The sequence below is a fragment of the Opisthocomus hoazin genome, chromosome 1 (assembly GCF_030867145.1).
Source record: "Opisthocomus hoazin isolate bOpiHoa1 chromosome 1, bOpiHoa1.hap1, whole genome shotgun sequence".
NCBI lineage: Eukaryota > Metazoa > Chordata > Aves > Opisthocomiformes > Opisthocomidae > Opisthocomus > Opisthocomus hoazin.
Window position 1 is genome coordinate 7,441,296 of NC_134414.1, and position 21,125 is coordinate 7,462,420.

General features: G+C 43.4%; 1 protein-coding gene across 17 annotated transcripts in view; it reads right to left on the reverse strand.

Annotated features, from left to right (window-relative positions):
* The window catches only part of TENM4 (teneurin transmembrane protein 4), a 648,250-nt gene that overhangs the window by 213,173 nt on the left and 413,952 nt on the right, over window positions 1-21,125 (reverse strand). For 12 of the 17 annotated variants that reach the window (XM_075416263.1, XM_075416294.1, XM_075416284.1 and 9 more), the window contains 3 exons: window positions 13,896-14,148; window positions 8,575-8,673; window positions 6,263-6,498 (listed from right to left, as the gene is read on the reverse strand). In XM_075416263.1, the coding sequence (XP_075272378.1) occupies window positions 6,263-6,498; window positions 8,575-8,673; window positions 13,896-14,148 (588 nt within the window). The remainder of the gene's footprint in view (window positions 1-6,262; window positions 6,499-8,574; window positions 8,674-13,895; window positions 14,149-21,125) is intronic. The other 5 variants (XM_075416407.1, XM_075416399.1, XM_075416390.1 and 2 more) reach the window with 1 other exon arrangement.

The window sequence follows — 21,125 nt, forward strand, 5'->3', positions numbered from 1 at the left end:
TCAGTGGGCTGGCTACAGCCCAGCGGTTACTTCAGTCTCTCACGGTCTTGCTCATTAGGGGTTTGATACCGCAGCCACCCCTGACCCATTTTTGGAATGTTATGGGTTTGCGTGGCAAGGTTTTGGTAGCAGGGGTCTATAGGGGTGGCTTCTGTGACAAGCTGTGAGACGCTGTCCCCATGTCTGATAAAGCCAGCACCAGCCGGCTCTAAGATGGACCCACCGCTGCCCAAGGCCAAGCCAATCACCAACGGTGGTAGCGCATCTGTGGTAACGTATTTAAGAAGGGGAAGAAGAAAAAAATCTCTACAGGAGAGACGGCATTTAGAGAGAGGAGTGAGATGATGTGAGAGAAACAACTCTTCAGACACCAAGGTCAGTGAAGAAGGGGGAGAGAGGAGGTGCCCAAAATGTCGGAGCAGAGAGCCTTCCCTTGCAACTTGTGATGAAGACCATGGTGAGGCACGTTGTTCCCCTGCAGCCCATGGAGGTCCACGGTGGAGCAGATCTCCACCTGTAGCCTGTGGAAGGGACCCCACCCCGGAGCAGGTGGATGCCTGAAGGAGGCTGTGACCCCGTGGGGAGCCCCATGCTGGAGCAGGCTCCTGGCAGGACCTGTGGACCCATGGAGAGAGGAGCCCACACTGGAGCAGGTTTGCTGGCAGGGCTTGCGACCCTGTGGGGGACACACGCTGGAGCAGCCTGTTCCTGAAAGATGGCAGCCCATGGGAAGGACCCACGCTGGGGCAATTTGTGAAGAGCTGTAGCCTGTGGAAAGGACCCACGTTGGAGAAGTTTGTGGAGAACTGTCTCCTGTGAGGGGGACCTCATGCTGGAGCAGGGGCAGAGTGTCAGAAGTCCTCTCCCTGAGGGACAAGGAGGGGCAGAGACAACGTGTGATGAACTGACCGTAACCTCCATTCCTCATCCCCCTGTGCCACTCGGGGGGGAGGAGGGAGAGAAATGGGAGAGAAGCTGAGGCCAGGAAGAAGGGAGGGGTGGGGGGAAGGTGTTTGAAGATCTAGTTTTATTTCTCACTATCCTACTCTGATTTGATTGGTGATGAATTAAACTCCCTTTTCTCCCCAAGTTCAGTCTGTTTTGTCCGTGACAGTAATTGGTGAGTGATTTCTCCCTGTCCTTGTCTCAACCCTCGAGCCTTTCATCGTATCTCCTGTCCCCTGCCCAGTTGAGGACGGGGAGTGATAGAGCAGTTTTGGTGGGCACCTGGCATTTATCCAGGCCAAACCAAAACAAAGAGCTAGATGTCATTTAACATGTATGACTTCGTGACGCTTGTATGCATTTGGCACAGTAAGAGCCACTTTAACAGAAAAAAACATCACATATTCAAGTTCTACTACAAGAGATAATAATGTTAGTGCTGGGTCCCTCTAGATGATGGTCCCTCTCAACCAGTGTCCCGAAATGTTATGTTTCACAAACATCTACAGTACATCACATATATTACTGATAATACTACAGCAACTTTCATACTGGACCTCAGACCTCTATAGATTAAGGGTAAAATGAAGTAAATGAGAAGCAAAGTTACTGAGCGAACTCTGTGCTGTAATTTTGTGAAGATGCGAAAGAACCAGGGAAGGACCTGGAAGCTCCTCTTTAGGTGATTGACTTCATAATGTGAAGGCTTTGCTAGAACAGATTGTTTAGCTACCGTTTCTGCATTTTATCTAAGATAAGATGGAAATAGAAAACTTTGAAAGATCCCTGTAAATCAAAAGAACACATGGCAACAGTAACAAAGCAGAACTTAATCTCAGATCAGAAAATAAATATTAAAGCAAAAAATGAAAGAAACTTTTTGACAGGGTAATAAATTGGTTTATATTTTAACCTGAATAAAAACTTTAATATCAAGGTATAAATGTAGGATTAATAGATATAGCTTAAGTTTAATAATTAAGCATTAGCAACTTTTCCTATTGATCTCAAGTGGCACGCAAACACCATGGTAATTGGTATACTATACATCCATAGCTAACTAGTTACCTAAGAGCTTTGGAGAGCTGCCTTACATTGGGTTTATTACACAGCATCAAAGAATCATGAAAGAATCACGGACAAACTGAGTTAAAGTTAGCTTTCAGGGTGATTTTTAGACAATAAAAAGAAAGACACTTTATAAACCTATCATAGTCCTAGCACAGATTTACTGTCAAAGCATTTTGCCTGTAGCAAACAACACTGTTCTTTAAGTGAAGCTGCATCTGTACAGAGTTCAAATGAACAGAGAGCTGAAAAGTAGAGAGCTCTGACTCCAATCAAATGAATGACTGTTTTGGCTTCATAATATGGTTTCCAGCCCTAACTTTAATCTAAATCAAATGCCTATCTTTCTTGCTGTTCATGCAATGCAACCGCAGCACATGCTTAAGTATAGGAAAATTGCAAGTGCCTAACTACATCAAATTGTCCTTCCATCTAGTCTGGAATCTACATCAGGCAGAGGATAATACCTTCTGTTGCAGAAGAAAGAAACTATTCTCCATCACTAATTCATTTAGAAACTGTTCCGCAGATCGAGCCAAACAGCTGCTGGGCATGGAGATCTGGACAATCAAACAGGCCTTTTCTGTTTCTAAACTTAAGAATCCTCCTCCCAAGCAGTACAGCAACATCGGAGAGTTTTTACAGTGCTATGCTAGCAGGCCTGGCGTCTACCAGGTACAGAAACTCTGCTGGCAAAGTATCTGGATAGCAAAATACCTCGCGGCATTAGCTCTGCCATAAGAATCTCGCTATAAATTAGCCCTCCAAGGCAGAGCTCCATGGCGTGAAGACCCCATCACATCCCAGCAAAACCCACGAAAATTCTCTTTGCCTAGCTCTCAATTGAATGAACAATCCTGAAATGGGGAACTGAATTTTTAGGTGGTGTCTCTTCATGACCTCCTGGAACAGCAAATTTGCAGGTCAGTTACAAGCTGCTTAACGAGGCCTTTCATTTCCCTGGTTCCAGTGATGCTGTTCCTGCCATTTTAATGTTACAGCCCTGATCTGCCACTGCTTTTCTCTTTGGTGTTCTCAGCCCCTGAGACAAGCTTCGGTGCAGCTCACGAGATTTGCATAAGCTGTGTGTGTGCAAAACTTTGATGTGCGTTGTCCCCACTGCCTTAATGCGTGCCTCCGAGTATTTGAAAAGTGGCAACAAGTCAATCAAAAGCTGGTTAATTCAAATGAAAACCAGCTTCTGGTGCTTAATACACCCCGTTATATTTTGTTTGTCATTATCTCTCCAGACCAGTGACTCAGCCCTGTAAAACCTTCAGCTTGATCACAGTGTTGACACATGATACCAGCCGTTCGGCTTCCGTGGACTTCTATTTATGACTCCTCTCCTCTTCTGCGAAAAAGCCTAGCAAGATAAATGAGCCTCAGACTATTAAATACCATAAAGACCTTCACAAAAGAATGCAAACTCTGCCTTTTAGCCTTAACCAAATGATTTAGCAAATGTTTTGGATGAATTTCTAAACTGAACTGGCTTCAGCAAAGAACTCCAGAAGCGACCCAATCCCTCGTTGTTTCCCTGCAGCCCTGCCGGCCTCAGACGGTCGCCCGTCTCAGCTGGGCCTCAGCATCTGTCACACAAAACCCATTGCCAAAAGCAGAGTCCCTCGTGGATCTCCTGATGTCTCTAGCTCCACACACGCGTACAGGTAGGTAAGGCGTGCAATGGGTAGTTTTTAATATTTAAACAGAGGACTGTGACATGCCTGATGCCATGAAGTGCATCCTGAAGCCCTAGACATTACTCTGAAGTACTTCCATTAACAGTTCAGTGCATAAAAAACAGACACTAAATGCCAAGCCACTGCCATGGGACCCAATCCAAAGTCCATTCACTTAAATGGGAGTCTTTCCAATGACCTCAGTTTGCTTTGGAGGATGAAAATGGTCATTAAAAAGATAATTTCTATGGTTGTTTTAACTAACAAGAGGAGGTGGAAAGTAGCCAATTTCCCAACACTCATGAGCTGTTATATAGATTAGACCTTCTTACTCATGATTAAGTTATACCTTACCACTCAAATAGTCCCCATGGCATTGAAAAGGGCAAGATACTGCTTAAGGGAGGAAATACACCTGTACGAAAATGCAACTATGCAAAGATGGTGGTAAAAACCCCCAAAACTGGTGGAAAAACTGTAATTTGTTTTGCAAACACACCAGGTCACTGCAAAGAATGAACAAGTTCCTGTTAAGAACTGTGTAGTATTTATCAGAATGCAAAATGCCTCATTTTAACTTCGTGAAAGAACAAACATTTGGACTCCCCGATTCATTTTTTTTCTTTTGGGTTAGGTGACACAATTCTCGTCTGCAACTTGACAGGATGTAGAAAATAATTACAAATGAAAAGGTTATTCATAATTTTTAAATGAGTTAATTAGTAAACCCCGCCAGAGTCACTCATTACAGTAATTAATAATTGATTATACTTGAAATTAAACACAATTTTTCATCAAAATCTAATTAAATATCTGCCTTTTTACTTGTTGATTAGAACACTGGGTCTGGTAGAGACAATCTTTGCTAAATATGTTTATGCTGAACTGAACCATCGAATTTGATTTTTAATAATTGATAGTTCCTTCAGAAATTAGTAATTATGACCCATAATTACAGCAGTTCAACCTGATCAGCACTTCTGGCACCTTGCCAGCCATCCGTGGAGCCTGGTAAATGCCACAGAAGGCATCCGAACGGAGAAAAAAGGATGGGAGAGCACCCAATGGACCTGCCTCTTAACCACACTAACTGATTTTAAACAGGAGCCTGATCTTATCAGAACTCTGAAATAGGTTTTTGAGTTGGAGAACACCGAATGGCAAACCAAACTCGTCTCAGTCTAGCAAAAGGCACACACCCTCTCCATCAGAATTCAGAGGCACCGCTACTCTGAGTTATAACGATACTCCTCTGATACACTGAGATAATGTCCAAAGGAGCCATGGTCAGGGCATAAGGAGAATACCAGACAAATGAGAAAGGTGAGTCCAAATGTACATAGCAAATGATGAAAACTGACTGCATATTTCATCAAACTGCTGCTGATTTAATGTTGGTTAATTAATCATTCCTGCTTCTCTTACAGGAGGCATAAAAGTGACCAGAGTATGATGCAAGGCAGAAGTGGAAAAGTATCAGTCATTAAAGAAGTGTACATAAAAGGAACACAGTAAAAGCAGTCCTTTGTGGTAGTGCTAATTATACTCATGTGAAATGAAAGCAAAAATCTTTCGATCCAGGCTAAGATTTGTAATTCTAACCACAACCTTTTATAGATCATTAGTGTTCAGGAAGTCACAGTGAAATCAAAAAGACTCGTTTGTGCCATGAGAAATGGGCTTTTTTACCTATGATCACATCTGTAAGTGTCTGACAACTACGGTTTGCACCACTGACAGTTTAAAATAGAAGTCTAGGAACGGACCTCTGTAAGACATTTGCAACACAAATATCAAATCTAACTGAAGAAAAAGTAATGGCAACACCCCAACTTTACAAGCTTAAAAATACAATTTTCACTTCTAACATTTCAATTATTTCTGCAACAAATGCTGAGAATGCTTTTTTGCAATGAACCATGACAACTCTTACAAACCAAAGAAATTCAGATCATGCACAATGCAAGAATAATACATTGCTTCTCCACCCAAGTAGCCAGTTTCCTCAACTCCCCTACTCAAAGCAGATCCTGTTGGACTGCAGTCTAAACTCAGTCTTTCCCCATCCTCCAGGTCACCCTGTGAACTTCAATATCATGGGTTAAATGGTTAAGATGTGCCACCAAAAGACTGTATAAAACCATGTTTTTGTGTGCCAGGATCTTGGTTCCGACCCTGCTCCCATCAAAGTCAACAGCCGAAATTTCCCACGGACCTGGATGCAACTCTGATTGGGACATCGACCTCACTGCTTGCTTTAATGGGCTGCTTTGAGAAAGCCTGGTGGGTCCGTCTCACTCCAGGCACATTTCCTTCTGCAGAAGGTAAACACTCCATGCCAGTAAAGGGAGGACAATGTATGACTCTTTTTTTACTAAGCTCTTCTGGCTCTACGACATATGTTAGTCTCCTACCATAGCACCGCAACCTCAATTAAGTTAACAGAGGCCTTATTTCCCCAGTACTTTGTGCCATGACCTTGACCTTCTGGTTCCCAAGCATTAGCATTATGGGTGAGTCTGTAGAGAAATGAAAGAAAAGCAGAACCCCCCCACAAATAAGCTTACCTATGAAATACGCCAGCAGGATCACCAGCGTGACTGAGATGACGATGGCACTCAGAGCAGCGCATTTCCAGTTACAGTACTTATAGGGTTTCTTCAGGTTAAAGGCAGGCCTAGAGAAGGTACTTCTGGGAAGGGGCCTAGGGGGAGGTGAGTACACAGTGCTGGACGTCAAGGGATATCCCGGCGACGTTGTACAAAAAAGGGGAGAAGTGCCTCCAGGTTTGAACAGGAAGTGCCTGAGGGAAGAAAGACCAACAGCAAGTGACTCCTCACACGGATGGAAGCCGAGGGAGACGTGGGGTGGGAGGATGGCGACTGCTGCCGCGACGAGGAAAGCAGCTCCACACAATGCTGGCTACGGACATGGATGGCATGCACGAAAGAGAAGAATAAAAATCAAAGGCAAGTCACACAGAGTAAAGGGAAACAAAACAAAACAGAAAAATCACAGTGCCAACAATGCCACAGAGAACTTTTCAAGGCCAGGAGTCCCCTCTGTGGAAGAGCTGGCGTTAGAGCGAGATGAATATCCCAAGCACAGCTACGACAGACTGGTGGCACGGGCAGCACCGGGGGCCTGATCACGCTCCCACAGAAATGCCCTATGGAGACTGAAGAGGAGCGTGGGTCGGATTAAAGAGGGGAGGGAGTTTACCAATTCATTGATCACTGCATGAGAGCTTTGTTTTTTTTGCATGGCATCGGTGAATGGAGACGGGGAAAGAAAGCGTAAGCCATTCCGTAGCACCCAAATTGTCACAGAGGGGAATATTCACACTGTCCCCGCCTGGCAAATCTAAGCGTCGGACAATGGCCTGGCTAAAAGCATCAAAGTCCAGAACTTGAGTCCTGTGTATTGCCAGTGGGGAGAGGCACCTGCTTCCAGAAAGCAGTCCACAGCACCTCAGTTTGATGCCTGCCTTTAAAAAGTGTGAATTACTGTCAAAGGCAAGAGCGTTTCTAACCAGTGACACATTGGGAGGCAACGCATATTGCCTGTTACTACAAACGCAGCCTGAGAACCAGCCGGTGAGGACCCGGTGCGAGACTCATGAAAGTCAGTGCAAAAAAACCCCACTGCAGTCCATGAGTTCCTGAAATGAAATGTCCCAATGGGAGTTCTCTCCACAGGAACCCCCAATGAAAAACCTAATTTTGGTGGGACATCATGAACTGCGAGGCATTCAGGATTTGGAAATGAAACGTGGGAAATGGATCTGACTCATCTATCACCATGCTGATGTAAAATGAAAATGCAGCTTGTGAGGACTGAAAAACAGCCCCAGTGCACTTTGCACCTTCTGCATGGTTTATGGGGCCAGATTTGCAGCCAGTGTAAATGCAGTCAGCATGGGTCCATGGGAGTCAGTCAAGCCAGTAGATTATACCAGATGAAGACGTGACTCTTTTTTCCCCCGAAGTTGCCTGTGCAGTCACAGGGGGAAATATCACATGCAGAAACATCACCATGCAGAAAAGCCATTGATTCATGCAACATAAATACATAATTCTCAAAAAGAGGTGTTTGTACTATTACAGCCATAGTTTTATTGGTACTCTAAGCATGACTGCTGAGCATTAGAGAAAGATTCATTATTTCTACTAATGCTCTGCATCAAAACATGTGTTTTTACAAAGAGTCAGATACTATCCTGTGTTTTGGAAAGTATTTATTTAGACACAGATGTATCTGTCCTGAGCAAAGAGGTACCTGCAGTGTTCAAGTATACCAATTAAACCTTCAGTTAATGATGGCTACCAAGTTAGAAACTGCCAACACAAGTTTTGGCACCAAGTGCAAAATTAAAAGCTGCTTATAACTTAAAAGTTAGGTGATCAAAAGTTAAGTAAAGATGCCAGAATGGGTGGTCAAGTCAAAATCAAAGACTTGGCTTACATATACCACTAGCAGACACTTGTAAGACACGGTATGTGGAAAATATCAGTTTAACAATGAAGTATCTGGCTGCCAGCACAATAATGGTTTAAGATTTTTATGAAAATTAAATTAATCTTAGTTTATATGAGACTTGAAATTGCTGTAGGTACTTCTTACTAATGAAACGACTTTCACAACAACAAGGTAAAAAAAGCAAATGGCATGCTGTGGCTCACTAGCATATTAATGAGTCTGCCATTAATATGTACAGGACACAGTGCTCCAAGCTCCAGAAACCTCATTTTTTTAAAGTCATCTTGGAAGAGGCCAGCAATGGTGTTGCCCTTAAATGTCATTGATACGACCAAATGCTTTCATGCAAGGATCATAATGACTGTACAGTAAACAGGAAGACCACGTAAGTGTCACATACCCATCATTGTAAGCACCGTCATGTCGAGAGGAGGTGAGAATGTCCATCTCAATGAGGTTGTCCTGCAATGTCTCTAGGAATGTCTGCTTTGCTATGTTTCTACATACATATGGAAACATGAATGAAGCCAGTGAGTCATGCATATATGAAGTGTGATCTTATAAACCACGACGGTTATAGTGCAGTTGTGTATGGAATTAGAATGATGGACCATATATTTATATGTATAAGATGCTACACATATACATATAAAGCTTTTAAGAATGTTCAGTTCTCTCTATATACACTATATATATGCATATACACACATACAAGCACACACACCCACATGCATGTATAAAACAAAGTTGATGTCTTTGTTCCTCTCAAGTTATTTATTGCCAGTGACACACAAAACCTTCTGAACTGCTGGATTCAGAAGACAACATTTCAATCCAGCACAGCTGTACCCTTGTTACTCTCCTGCATCTGTGTTGGTGTTACTCTGAAAAGGCACAGCACAGTATCTATATCCCACTGTGGCCAAAACCTTGGTAGTACAGTTCCATCTAATGTCTTCATGGAATTCCAGTGAAAATTTGCTGCTCTTTTGCTTAAGTTTCACTTTTGCATTTGAGAACTTTTAAATTACCACTTTGATTAATTTGTTTTCCTTTGTGGAGCAATAACTTGCTATTTAGAAGTTTCAAAATGAAAGTTTTGCTCAACAGGAGTATTCCAAATAGAAGTCTCTCAGTGATAAGCAGATAAAGGCTGGAAAATGGTTCTGCTGTAACCCAAATTCCAGCACCAGAGTATTGGCTGTAATCTGGATAATACAGGCAACAGGCAAGATACTCAAGGCCTGCATGTGAAAAAGCCTGGGTTTGACTTTTGCATTTTGCAGTATCTGGACTCCTCAGCATGCACTTTGATGAGTCACATTTTGACCTCTATATGCTAAACTGTCTTGTACTTCTTGAGGAGAATAGCAGGAACATAACGAATTAAGTCAGAGGCACAGCTGGGAACAGACTGTGTCTTTCTTGCCTTCAGGCTTGTTTCTCAAGACCTGGCAAAAGAACATTCTTCCCATCTTTTTTAAAACAAAAACCAGTCCTGATTTTGCCAGTGTCTGTTTTCAGCATCAAAACTGAATCTAAGCCTGAACGTGAATAAATTCCCTGGCCAAAGCTAGCAAAAGGAACGTAACAGCATTGTGACACTTTATCACTTAGGCAGGATTAAGCGCTTACAGGATGTAAGTGACATGATGTGAACTCAAAGGAGAACTCCTCTGTCAAAGAAACTGCATTCAGCTAAGATGCTATACCAAGAGAAAGCAGCCCTGTCACATTATACAAACCTTAATACCATCTCTTCCAAAATGTCCTCATCTTTAGTTTTCATTTCTATTTCCTCCTCTTCCTGCTGCTAACACCAGCACTTGCTTAGCTCAGCTCGCTGCTTGGTGGCCTCTGGGCTGCTTTGACAGAACAGATCTACTCCCTGCTCTGAATAAAAGTAAAGTGACTCCTATTCATAGCTTTGGAGTGAAGTGGATCAACATGCATGAGCTGTGTGCCATAGCACTTGAAACATCAATCCATCCCTGAGTGTTTGCAGCTTCCTCACATTCCCTGGGAATGCAGGAACAGTTGGATGTTGATTTCAATGCAAAAAGACGCAACACATGTGCATGCACTGAGCATTTAATGGGTAAGAGGCAAGACATCTAGCAACACACCAATCAATAAAAGTTCATCAGTAGTTAAAATCCATGTCAAATTGGTTCCATGAATTTCAGTTGTGGATTGTCAATAAAACAGAAGAGGGGAGGGTTATATAATCTTCTACTGTATGTACTTGTAATAGAGAGGTCGCTGGGTCACCGAGGTGACTAATGCATGACTGTCCTGCTCCCTGAAGGCTGGACAGTCGGCTCCCTTGGAGATTACCTGCGAAGAGCTGTCTAGTTAGAAACCACTCTCCCTTCTCATTACGAGCTGTGGTGGCAGAATCTGACCTTACACAATTACCACATGAAATTTCCTGGGAATGGAAGTCTCCTGAAAGCTGCTGGTTTGTCAAGTAAATGTCCAGCTAGTTGGCATTTATTTGCTCCCGCAAGGTCACATACAAAGGAACAGAAAGGAGGCCACCGAAGAAAGAAGAGTCTGGAATAAATACAGGGAGAACTGACTTACCTGTCAGGAGTGACTGCTGAGCAAAGATCTTCTCATCACAACCTTGATAATATATTGCTTTTAAACCAACAAAAAAGGGAGCAGACAGGAAAAGAAAGAGGAAGAAGGAGAAATAGAGAACAGGGAGTAAAGGGAAACTCAGGAAAAGGAGGGAGAGAAAAGGAGGGGCTCTTCCTCTTGCAACATATAAATTTCTCAGGTACAGGATATGCTTCTCGTGTCAACTTTACACTTGTGCTACACATCTCTGCCTGCCTTTGCATTACTGTATGGAAATTTCCAGGCAGTGACAAACCATCTTAAATTCCCAGTTCCGAATACTGCCTGGAGTTCACGGCAGTCAAAATCAAGCCTCTTCAAACTGGGGCGCTGAAAATCCGTAACCGTAGGCACGTTTCACAGCCTGTGACAATCCCTGTTTAAAAGACGTAGCTTTTTCTTCATGTTTTCTCTCTCTGTTGACTAATATGGGATTGAAAAAAAACGGATATTCAACAGAAATACAATTCCATTTTTGACATCAGATTACTATAATCTCCTATTGCTTCACTTCAAAGGCCTTAATTCTTGGATTAATGTCTCTTGGCTAGGATTTATTCTATTACATATTGGACATTTTATTCTCTTAGGTGGAGGTCTTGTTTTGGTTTTAAAAATCTTTTCAGTGGGGAAGGTTGACTTCAGCCTTGGAAGAAGATTGACTTCTTCCAGCTTCATGGAAGAGTTGGAACTGGGCATCCAAGTTTGCTGAACAGCTCTGAAGCTTGGTGTTTTCTGTCTGCACAACTCCCACCAAAGGAAATGGAAGATCTCCGCATGCTGGAAGAGCGGACTGTCAGAGTGGAGATTTGTCGCAGATTTACTGATCATCTATGCAGCACAGCCTCTTTTCATTATGACACCATTATAACACATTTTCTTTTCTTAATGTTGTTTAGTGAAGGAATAAAGCCTGTCAGTCATGCTCTGTAAATGCGCTCATTTGCTGTTTAGCATAAAATTACACATTCTTTTCAAACATGTTCATTGTCTGAAGGGACACTGCGCAAAATTACACCATTCCAAACCAGTGTGTCAAAAGCTGCAACATCAGTCTCAAAATGACCTGTTTTCTACCTAATTAAAAAAATGGCTAAATTGAGAATCAATTACAAATGTGACTGATTAGTAACGCAAGTGAAACCACCAAATGCTGCAGAAGGATCTCTTCATGCAGGTGGACCTCCAACACCCAGTCTGGTTAACAGCAATAACACGGCCAACCCAACTTGCAGAACGAACAGTCTGCTTCAGATCTTGAAAAATTTTGTTCCATAATGATTTAATGGAGAAGAAATGAGGACAATCTTGAGGGATGTACTCATCTACAATTTAACAGGAACAGTCCAGGACTAGCCAGATAATTCTTCTGTCTATGAACTCCTGCATTTATTAAGATGTGGTGGGGTTGTCTCTCCATCTCCTTCTCTGATTGCCAATGGAATTGGACAAATGGGGGCAGGACGTTTTCAGCAAAGACCTTTTATCTCTGACTTTGCTCCATTGATCCAGCAGCAAGGATGTTCCTTCTCAGTTGTCAGGTGGTGGGTTCGGAGAGACTCCAGTCAGACGTGAGGATGTCTTGGTACTATTAATACAGTGTATTATCCCTTCTCCAAAAAATTCACAACCTGGTTTAGAGAAAGGCACAGGGCTTCCTCCAGAGTTATAGACAATTATTCACAAAAGGGTGCAGGAGTCAGGACCAAGTATTTTTTAATGTAATTTTTTTTTTCCCAAAAGAAATAACACTTAAAAGTCACTGCTTGGCTATATATGCTCAAGAATTTGTAACACAATATAATTACTGAAACTGTTGCCAAATCACACTTGCAGTACTTGCTTATAATTTTGTCTTAATCTTTTGGATCCACCTTCTTAGTTGGGTCTTATTAATCAAGCCTCCACAGAGAAATTAATTATCCTTAAATTCCATAAAATGTTAGATTGCGGTCTGGTTTGGAAGTTTCAGAGGGCCTGCAGACATAGCTCATTCTCAAAAAGATTGACAGGCGTGTTGATTTTTAAAAACTGTTTTCTTAGTGGAAACTGGCAAAACTGGGTACATTTTGTCCCAGGACACAGGCACAGCTACCACTGATCTCCGTGACATTCCCACAGGCAGTGACATGACAAATTTGGCCCCTGCTCCAGTTTTCAGTGAGTATATATTTTTTGCTGTCTAAAATCTTTCTTGTTGGTTTGAGAAGGTAAGACAAATGAGGGAAAAAAGGCAGCTAAGTGCACAATGTTAGGCCTGGAAGACTTCTCCCCAGACTCAGAAAGATACTGTGTATGACTCCAGCACCTCCAGTGCAAAAGAAATGGCGAAACAAAACCTCTGAAGAATGTAAAAACTGTGTTTCAAGTGGGACAGCAAGAAGTAGATGTGCTCACCATCAGGTGGGAGGGCTGAGGCTGAGGGAGAATGACAACTCCCTTTCCCAGAACCTACACAGAACCTAAATAAAGCAATGAACTAGAACAACTCAGTGCACCCTTGTCACACTCTTGGTGTGTTGCATAGGTGGAAAAGAATTTAAATGCTAAATGGAAACATCATTAATTGACTGATGCTCTGCTATCCAGCGTTTCACGCTTGCTGGAGCGATGTTGTAGGATAGTAAAATGCAGCAGCCAACCTCTCCTCATTAGCTAAAACAAGAGCAACCTTTCCTGAATGATGTACTACAGAAGTATCTGCCTGATGAGGCACAGCTAGAAGGCTAAATCTTTTCAATATATTGACTGATTTCAGTTTCTTAAATAGATTATTGATTTATCCTACCACATAGGAAGAAAAGACATTAAAGGAAAATAAAAGAAAGCAAACCAAGAACATTTTAATCTATGAACCTGATTCCAATTTTACATGAGGAAAATAACTTTCTGAGCAGCTGTTAAAGACAATATTTTTAGTTTATGAAAGAAGAGCAATTTCCTTTTCTCCGAGTCCAAATAAAAAGACAGAAGGAATAATAAACACAACTCAAAATACTTAAGCCAAATGGCCAGCCATACAGATGTGTATATTTTCCATAACATCCTTGGCACACACAATCAGAATGTTGTAAAGTACTAAAGAAAATGACCTACCTAGTCTCCAGCGGGATGTTACTGTTAAGTAACCAGTTGTCCTGAGCATGGGCTGGCTCTTGGGTGCTGGCTGGTTGTTCCCCAGAAAGAGAGTGGTCTGTAGGAGCTGGGCTGGGGTTGCTGCGTGGAGTGAAGTTCCCTCTGTTTAGGGAATTGATAGAGGCCGCGTGATGTTGATTTGGAGTGTGAGCATGTGATATTGGAGGTGGTGGAGTTCTAAGTCTCGAATGATTTTGAAGATTTGGAGGATGATCTGAAACATAAGTAAAATATTTTTAAGGTTCATGATTTGAGTTGTTCCACAGAATCACAGAATCACAGAATGGTAGGGGTTGGAAGGGACCTCTGTGGGTCATCTAGTCCAACCCTCCTGCCGAAGCAGAGTCACCTACAGTAGGCTGTAGAGGACCTTGTCCAGGCGGGTCTTGAATATCTCCAGAGCAGGAGACTCCACAACCTCCCTGGGCAGCCTGCACTCCACACTGCACTCGTTCATGTGCAAGCAATTCTACAAAGTTTGAAGGCTGGGATGCCACATATCCTAAATCAGACTCAAAAGGGTAATGTAGCCTTCTCCCATATGCTCTAATGACACATGCATTGATCCCCCAGCCAGCTAGAAAAACAGTTCAGTTTCATGCACAAAAGTTAAAAAGCTTCAAGCACTGCAAAAACGCTGTCCTGACAGCCAAGTTAACTCCAACGAACAACTGCAGCTTGCAAACTGCAAACTATCTGTGACACTGATTTGTGATAAAGCATGAAAAATACAACCAACCTGGACAGATAACACTTTAGAGCAATTCTATGATGGATATACAGCTCCCAGTGAAGTTTGTTCTGCCTGTTTTGCCCAAGAACTTTCAATAGTTAAGTCAACAAGAAAACAGAGAATATATTTAATCATAGACGGAGTTTAGGTAAAGCCATAAAACTGTGTCAGGGTTAGATGATTTAATAAAATCCAACAGTTTGTACTGTTAGAGATGTACTCAAACTGAGTAAAAAATGCATGTGGCATAAAAACTAAGGTGTCAGAAACATGAAACAACATATGGTGAAGAAAGATGTAAAGAGCAGTTATATGGCTACTTTGAGTAAAACTCAAAGTATTTGTTAGCCAAGAGTCTGAGGGAGCTGGATTGAGGAAGGTAAACGTTTAGGAAAGACCAACCTAGTGCTCATTATATTGGTATTTTCAGTTTCCTAAGTAACTATCAGGGATTTTTTTCACACGTTTTTGGGAAACAAAGGAAAACTAAAATATTTGATGGAACTGGAGAGAGACTGACAGTTCAGCATACTGGATATGGGACACACAAGACTTATGTTTCTCTGATTTTAGTAGGTTTATGCTTGCAAGGCATTAATGCACCACACTTATCTGATGCCTTATCTGAAAAAAGATGTATATGGTATCTATTTAATACTTACCAGACAGACTTCTGCATCATGAAAAACTAATACTCATATACTCTCTAATGAGAGAGCTCAGAACTGAAGGAACTGTACATAGTCCTAAATTACAATGAAGAGTATCAAAAATCAACGTGACATTTAATGATACATATGAAATCTGGATTAGGACTTGATTCAGGAGAGGAACAGGGAAAGCATTTACAATATCTCTGTAGCTCATAAGATACAACAGAAAGATGTAAGAGGCACATCCTATCCCTTCTCTCCTCCCCCTGTACTGACTCACACTACCTTACCATTAACTATGGCTGACTATATCAAAACCTTAGGGTGGTTGAGGTGGTTTAGCAAAACAATATAAGGTGTTAATTATGAAGGTGCCATTATTCTGTTTGCACGTGTATTTATCTCTGACTTTGTTAGGTTAGATGTGGGACTAGAGGTTCCAAGGGCAGAACTGAGTGCGTTTCAGGTTCAAATTCGTTTTACCCTGTACTCTGAGAAACGTCAGAGGAACACCTTAAAAGTGCAGTTCTCTCTATATCAGTACAATAGGGAACAACCAGCTCTAAAAAAAAAAAGAGGTCCATACTGGTCATCTGCATCAGGACAGATTGATTGTTCCCTGGAATCTAATTAAGTATTCAGAAGCCTGACTCAGCAAAGCTCATCCAAAATTACTAACGCCATACTGGACTCTGACCTAACACTAGCCAGTCCTGACAAATTCTGTACAGCAGCCAGCAAACTACAGGGAAGGACAGAGTAACGACCAGGAACTGTACGGACGAGGAGTATCAGAACTAAATCAGGTCTGACCTCAGCTCTGCACCACCACGTGAATCGGGGCATCCAACCATCCTTGGACTGGATATTACTGGGGACTGTCGCTCAGCTGAAGTCCCATCCACGGAGGGAATAAAAGCAACAGTTTGCAATCCCAAACACAAGTACAGGCTGGGTGGAGAGTGGCTCGAGAGCAGCCTTGAGGAGAAGGACTTGGGGGTACTGCTGGATGAGAAGCTGAACATGAGCCAGCAATGTGCACTTGCAGCCCAGAAGCCAGCCGTATCCTGGGCTGCATCAAGAGAAGTGTGGCCAGCAGGGAGAGGGTGGGGATTCTGCCCCTTTACTCTGCTCTCGTGAGACCCCACCTGGAGTCCTGCATCCAGCTCTGGAGACCCCAACACAGGAAGGACATGGATGTGTTGGAGCGGGTCCAGAGGAGGGCCACAAAGATGATCAGGGGGCTGGAGTACCTCTCCTACAAGGACAGGCTGAGGGAGTTGGGGCTGTTCAGCCTGGACAAGAGATGGCTCCGGTGTGACCTTATAGCAGACTTCCAGTACCTGAAGGGGCCGACAGGAAGGATGGAAATGGACTTTTTACAAGAGTGTGTAGTGACAGGACAAGGGGGAATGGCTCTAAACTAAAAGAGGGCAGATTTAGATTAGATATTCGGAAGAAATTCTTCCCCAGGAGGGTGGTGAAACACTGGCCCAGGTTGCCCAGAGAAGCTGTGGATGCCCCCTCCCTGGCAGGGTTCAAGGCCAGGTTGGATGGAGCTCTGAGCAACCTGGTCTGGTGGAAGCTGTCCCTGCTCATGGCAGGGGATTGGAACCAGATGATCTTTAAGGTCCCTTCCAACCCTTATCATTCTACAATTCTATGATTCTATGAACAGTGGAAGAATTCTACTGCTGGCTTAGTTGAATTCGTGACTCATTTTTCCACTCGACAGCAGCCATGATTGCTTGGCTAGGCCTCCTTTGCTGAGAGGCAGAAGGAAGATGAGGAGATAGGCACAGAACGCACCAAAACCTGCCTTCTCGAGAACACCTCTGCTTGCAGACAAAGGAAGACAGAAACAAGAATTTAATTCATCCCAGAGAAAATGACTTCTCTAATCAGCAGCAACATACCAGAGGTTTCCAAGACCAGTTATTTGAGTTTTCATCACAACTGATGCCTGAGATGAATGCCCCACACAGCTGAGAAAGGGGGCAAATGGGTAAAACCTGGAATATGCAAGCGGTGCTTTGTGAAGTGCTGCTATCAGCTGACTTTCCCTACTGGCGACACCATTTTCAGGCTGTGAGTCAGAGCTTGTTTCCAACGCTCTGTTATGTAAATTCCAATTTACACCCTATTATTGCAGACACATTGCAGATGCTATTATGGATAATGCTTTCGAATCAAGTAAAAATGTGTCATTTTCATTCTCTATTTGCATACCCTCTGTGATTTCTCTGCTAAGTAAAGACAGCACATCTATCTTACACCGGTCTATGTGATTTTTCACAGGATTTTATAGCTTATATTTCTTTTTCTGACATTTAGGTAGCTTTTCCTCCCAGAATATTTTTAATTTTATTCAGATACAAATTCTGAACACTTATGTCATGTCTGAGCATTACTGAATTTAATATACCTTGACTAGGATTAGCGACTATTTCTCTTGCGTTACTATCTTTCTTTTTCCTGTCTTCTTCTCAACTTAAGGAACATTAGAAAAAATGTGTAGATGAAAGCACAAGCTATGAAATCGCCCTGCTGAAAATTACTGCAGCTGTGCAGGATTTTCTTGATGCAACAAAACTCTTACCCTCTGCGGTAACCAAAGACCCTACGGGAGTTGAAAAGGATATGGGCATCCCACAAAGTGAATTCTTTCTTGATTTCCTCAAACTGCAATTGTCCCCTTATTTGAACATGCTCTTTTTTAACTTGTTCCACAACGTTTGAGTGATATGAAGTATGTGGTTATATTTCCCCAAAGGAAGGAAAAACTTGATGCTGGCTGCAGTGGCTCTTACATCATGTATGTGCACGTGCCTTATGCAGTGGGAAGATGCTCTGATTATCCCGCTATATATTACATATAAACACTGTATATTTATGGATGCTTAAGTAGCACTGAATTTTTGCAGAACCAGCCACATGAGTGGGATAAGGGGGAAGTCCATTACAGCTTCCTACATCTAACAGCAAGCCTTTATTGGGACAACAGCACCACAGGAATTCAGAAGACTTTACAGAGGAGCAGGACACTGTGGCCTCTGCACAAATGCTACCAGGTACCCCAAGACTCTTCTTAAGCAACTACAAAATGGCTAACTGTGACTATTTGGAAGTTATTTTGGCTTACACAAAAAGAAAATTCTTCTTCTTGCAGTTTTCCTCTTTGGTTTCCAAAAAGATATGAAGTTTATCATCCCCTCTCCACTTCTTGGCATGAAAAACCTGACACATGCTATTCGTAAGGACCAGCTAAGCTAACAAAGCACTGAGGAATGAAAAAAACCCACACAGCCCCCCCACCCCCCCCCCAGCCAACAAATTTTGGATAGTCTCCAGAGTCAAGCAACACAACCTATGGGATGATTTTTGCCTTGAAGGGACAGCAAAAGAGCCCTGTCAATAGCAAAGGAGTGCTCATAGTGTTGAATGCCAGGTGCCAACAAAACAGGGTCCTGGTGATGAAGTTCAATATAGAATCACTGAAACATAGAATGTTAGGAGTTGAAAGGGACCTCTGTGGGTCATCTAGTTCAACCCTCCTGCCGAAGCAGGGTCTCCCAGAGCAGGCTGCACAGGACCGCGTCCAGGCGGGTCTTGAATATCTCTAGAGAAGGAGACTCCACAACCTCCCTGGGCAGCCTGTTCCAGGGCTCCATCAGCCTCAGAGCAAAAAAGTTCTTCCTCATATTCAGACGGAACTTTCCATGATTCAGTTCTGGGCTCCCCAGTTCAAGAAAGATGAAGAGCTACTGGAGAGAGTCCAGCGGAGGGCTACGAGGATGGTGAGGGGACTGGAACATCTCCCCTACGAGGAGAGGTTGAGGGAAGTGGGCTTGTTCAGCCTGAAGAAGAGAAGGCTGCGAGGGGACCTTATAAATGCCTACAAATATCTGAAGGGTGGGTGTCAGGAGGATGGGGCCAAGCTCTTTTCAGTGGTGCCCAGTGACAGGACAAGGGGCAATGGGCACAAACTGAGGCACAGGAAGTTCCGTCTGAACATGAGGAAGAACTTCTTCCCTCTGAGGGTGACGGAGCCCTGGCCCAGGCTGCCCAGGGAGGTTGTGGAGTCTCCTTCTCTGGAGATATTCAAGACCCACCTGGACAAGGTCCTGTGCAGCCTGCTGTAGGTGACCCTGCTTCGGCAGGGGTGTTGGACTGGATGACCCACAGAGGTCCCTTCCAACCCCCACTATTCTGTGATTCTGTGATTCTGTGATTCAGTTTGAGTCCGTTGCCCCTTGTCCTGTCGCTGGGCACCAATGAAGAGGGCCTGGCCCCATCCTCCTGACACCCGTCCTTAAAATATTTATAGGCTTTTATAAGGTCCCCTCTCAGCCTTCCCTTCTCCAGGCTGAACAAGCCCAGCTCCCTCAGCCTTTCCTCGTAGGAGACATGCTCCAGTCCCCTCATCATCCTCGTAGCCCTCTGCTGGACTCTCTCCAGTAGTTCCTCATCTTTCTTGATCTGGGGAGTCCAGAACTGGACACAATACTGCAGATGGGGCCTCACTAGGGCAGAGGAGAGGGGGAGGAGAACCTTCCTCGACCTGCTGGCCACACTCCTCTTGATGCATCGCAGAATGCCATTGGCCTTCCTATGGCAGCCAGGGCAGGCTGCTGGCTCATGGTCAACCTGTCGTCCACCAGGACACCCAGGTCCCTCTCCGCAGAGCTGCTCTCCAGCAGGTCCACCCCAAGCCTGTACTGATGCATGGGGTTGTTCTTCCCCAGATGCAGGACCCTGCGCTTGCCCTTGTTGAACTTCATCAGGTTCCTCTCTGCCCAACTCTCCAGCCTGTCCAGGTCTCGCTGAATGGCAGCATAGAGTTCCAGTGTATCCACCACTCCTCCCAGTTTTGTACCCTCAGGAAACTTGCTGAGGGTATACTCTGTTCCCTTCATACAGGTCATTGATGAAGAAATTAAACAGGACTGGGCCCAGTACTGACCCCTGGGGGACACCACTTGTTACCAGCCTCCAACTAGACTCAGCGCCGCTGATGACAACCCTCTGAGTTCTGCCATTCAGCCAGTTCTCAATCCACCTCACCGACCACTCATCCAGCCCACAGTTCCTGAGCTTGCTTATGAGGATGTTATGGGAGACAGTGTCAAAAGCCTTGCTGAAGTCGAGCTACGCAACATCCACTGGTCTGTTTCTAGAAGATAGACTGGCACTGTGGAAGCCTAGATAGTTCAGAACTTAATGAACAGCCTTGTGAGCCTCATTTTCTCTAATGGGTCTCCGAAGTGTGTCAAACATGAAGTATGTCAGTATTCAAGTGTAATGAAACATTGGAAATCGGATTGCAAAAAACACCAACAGAAATTGAGTTGTCTTTGTGTTGCTTTTTTGTTTGTTTTTTAACATTAGAATGTCATTGACTAACACTAGCTTGGCAACTACAGATAAAGCAGAGCTGAAAGATAACTCAGTTAATGAAGCTTGTACTTGGCACATATTAGAGAGCTTTGACAGAATCCTGTGAATGAAGAATTGAATAAATATGAACCATAAAAAGATTACCAATGAGGAGCTAATATGACAAAATTTGAATAAAAGATCTGAACCCCATGTTCCTTTTCTTTCCCTTAATCTTTAATGAGGAGTACTGTTTTGAAATTAGTCTACGTAACAATTACATTTTCTGATTCATTAGGTTTTGGGATTGTGTTCAGGGCAAATGTGCTAACCTCAGAGTGAAAAATATGTTCTCATCTTTTCCTCCCAGCTTCTCCTGTTCCTCCACACATTTGTCATTTGTATGCCTGCTCAAATTCAGACAGCCTG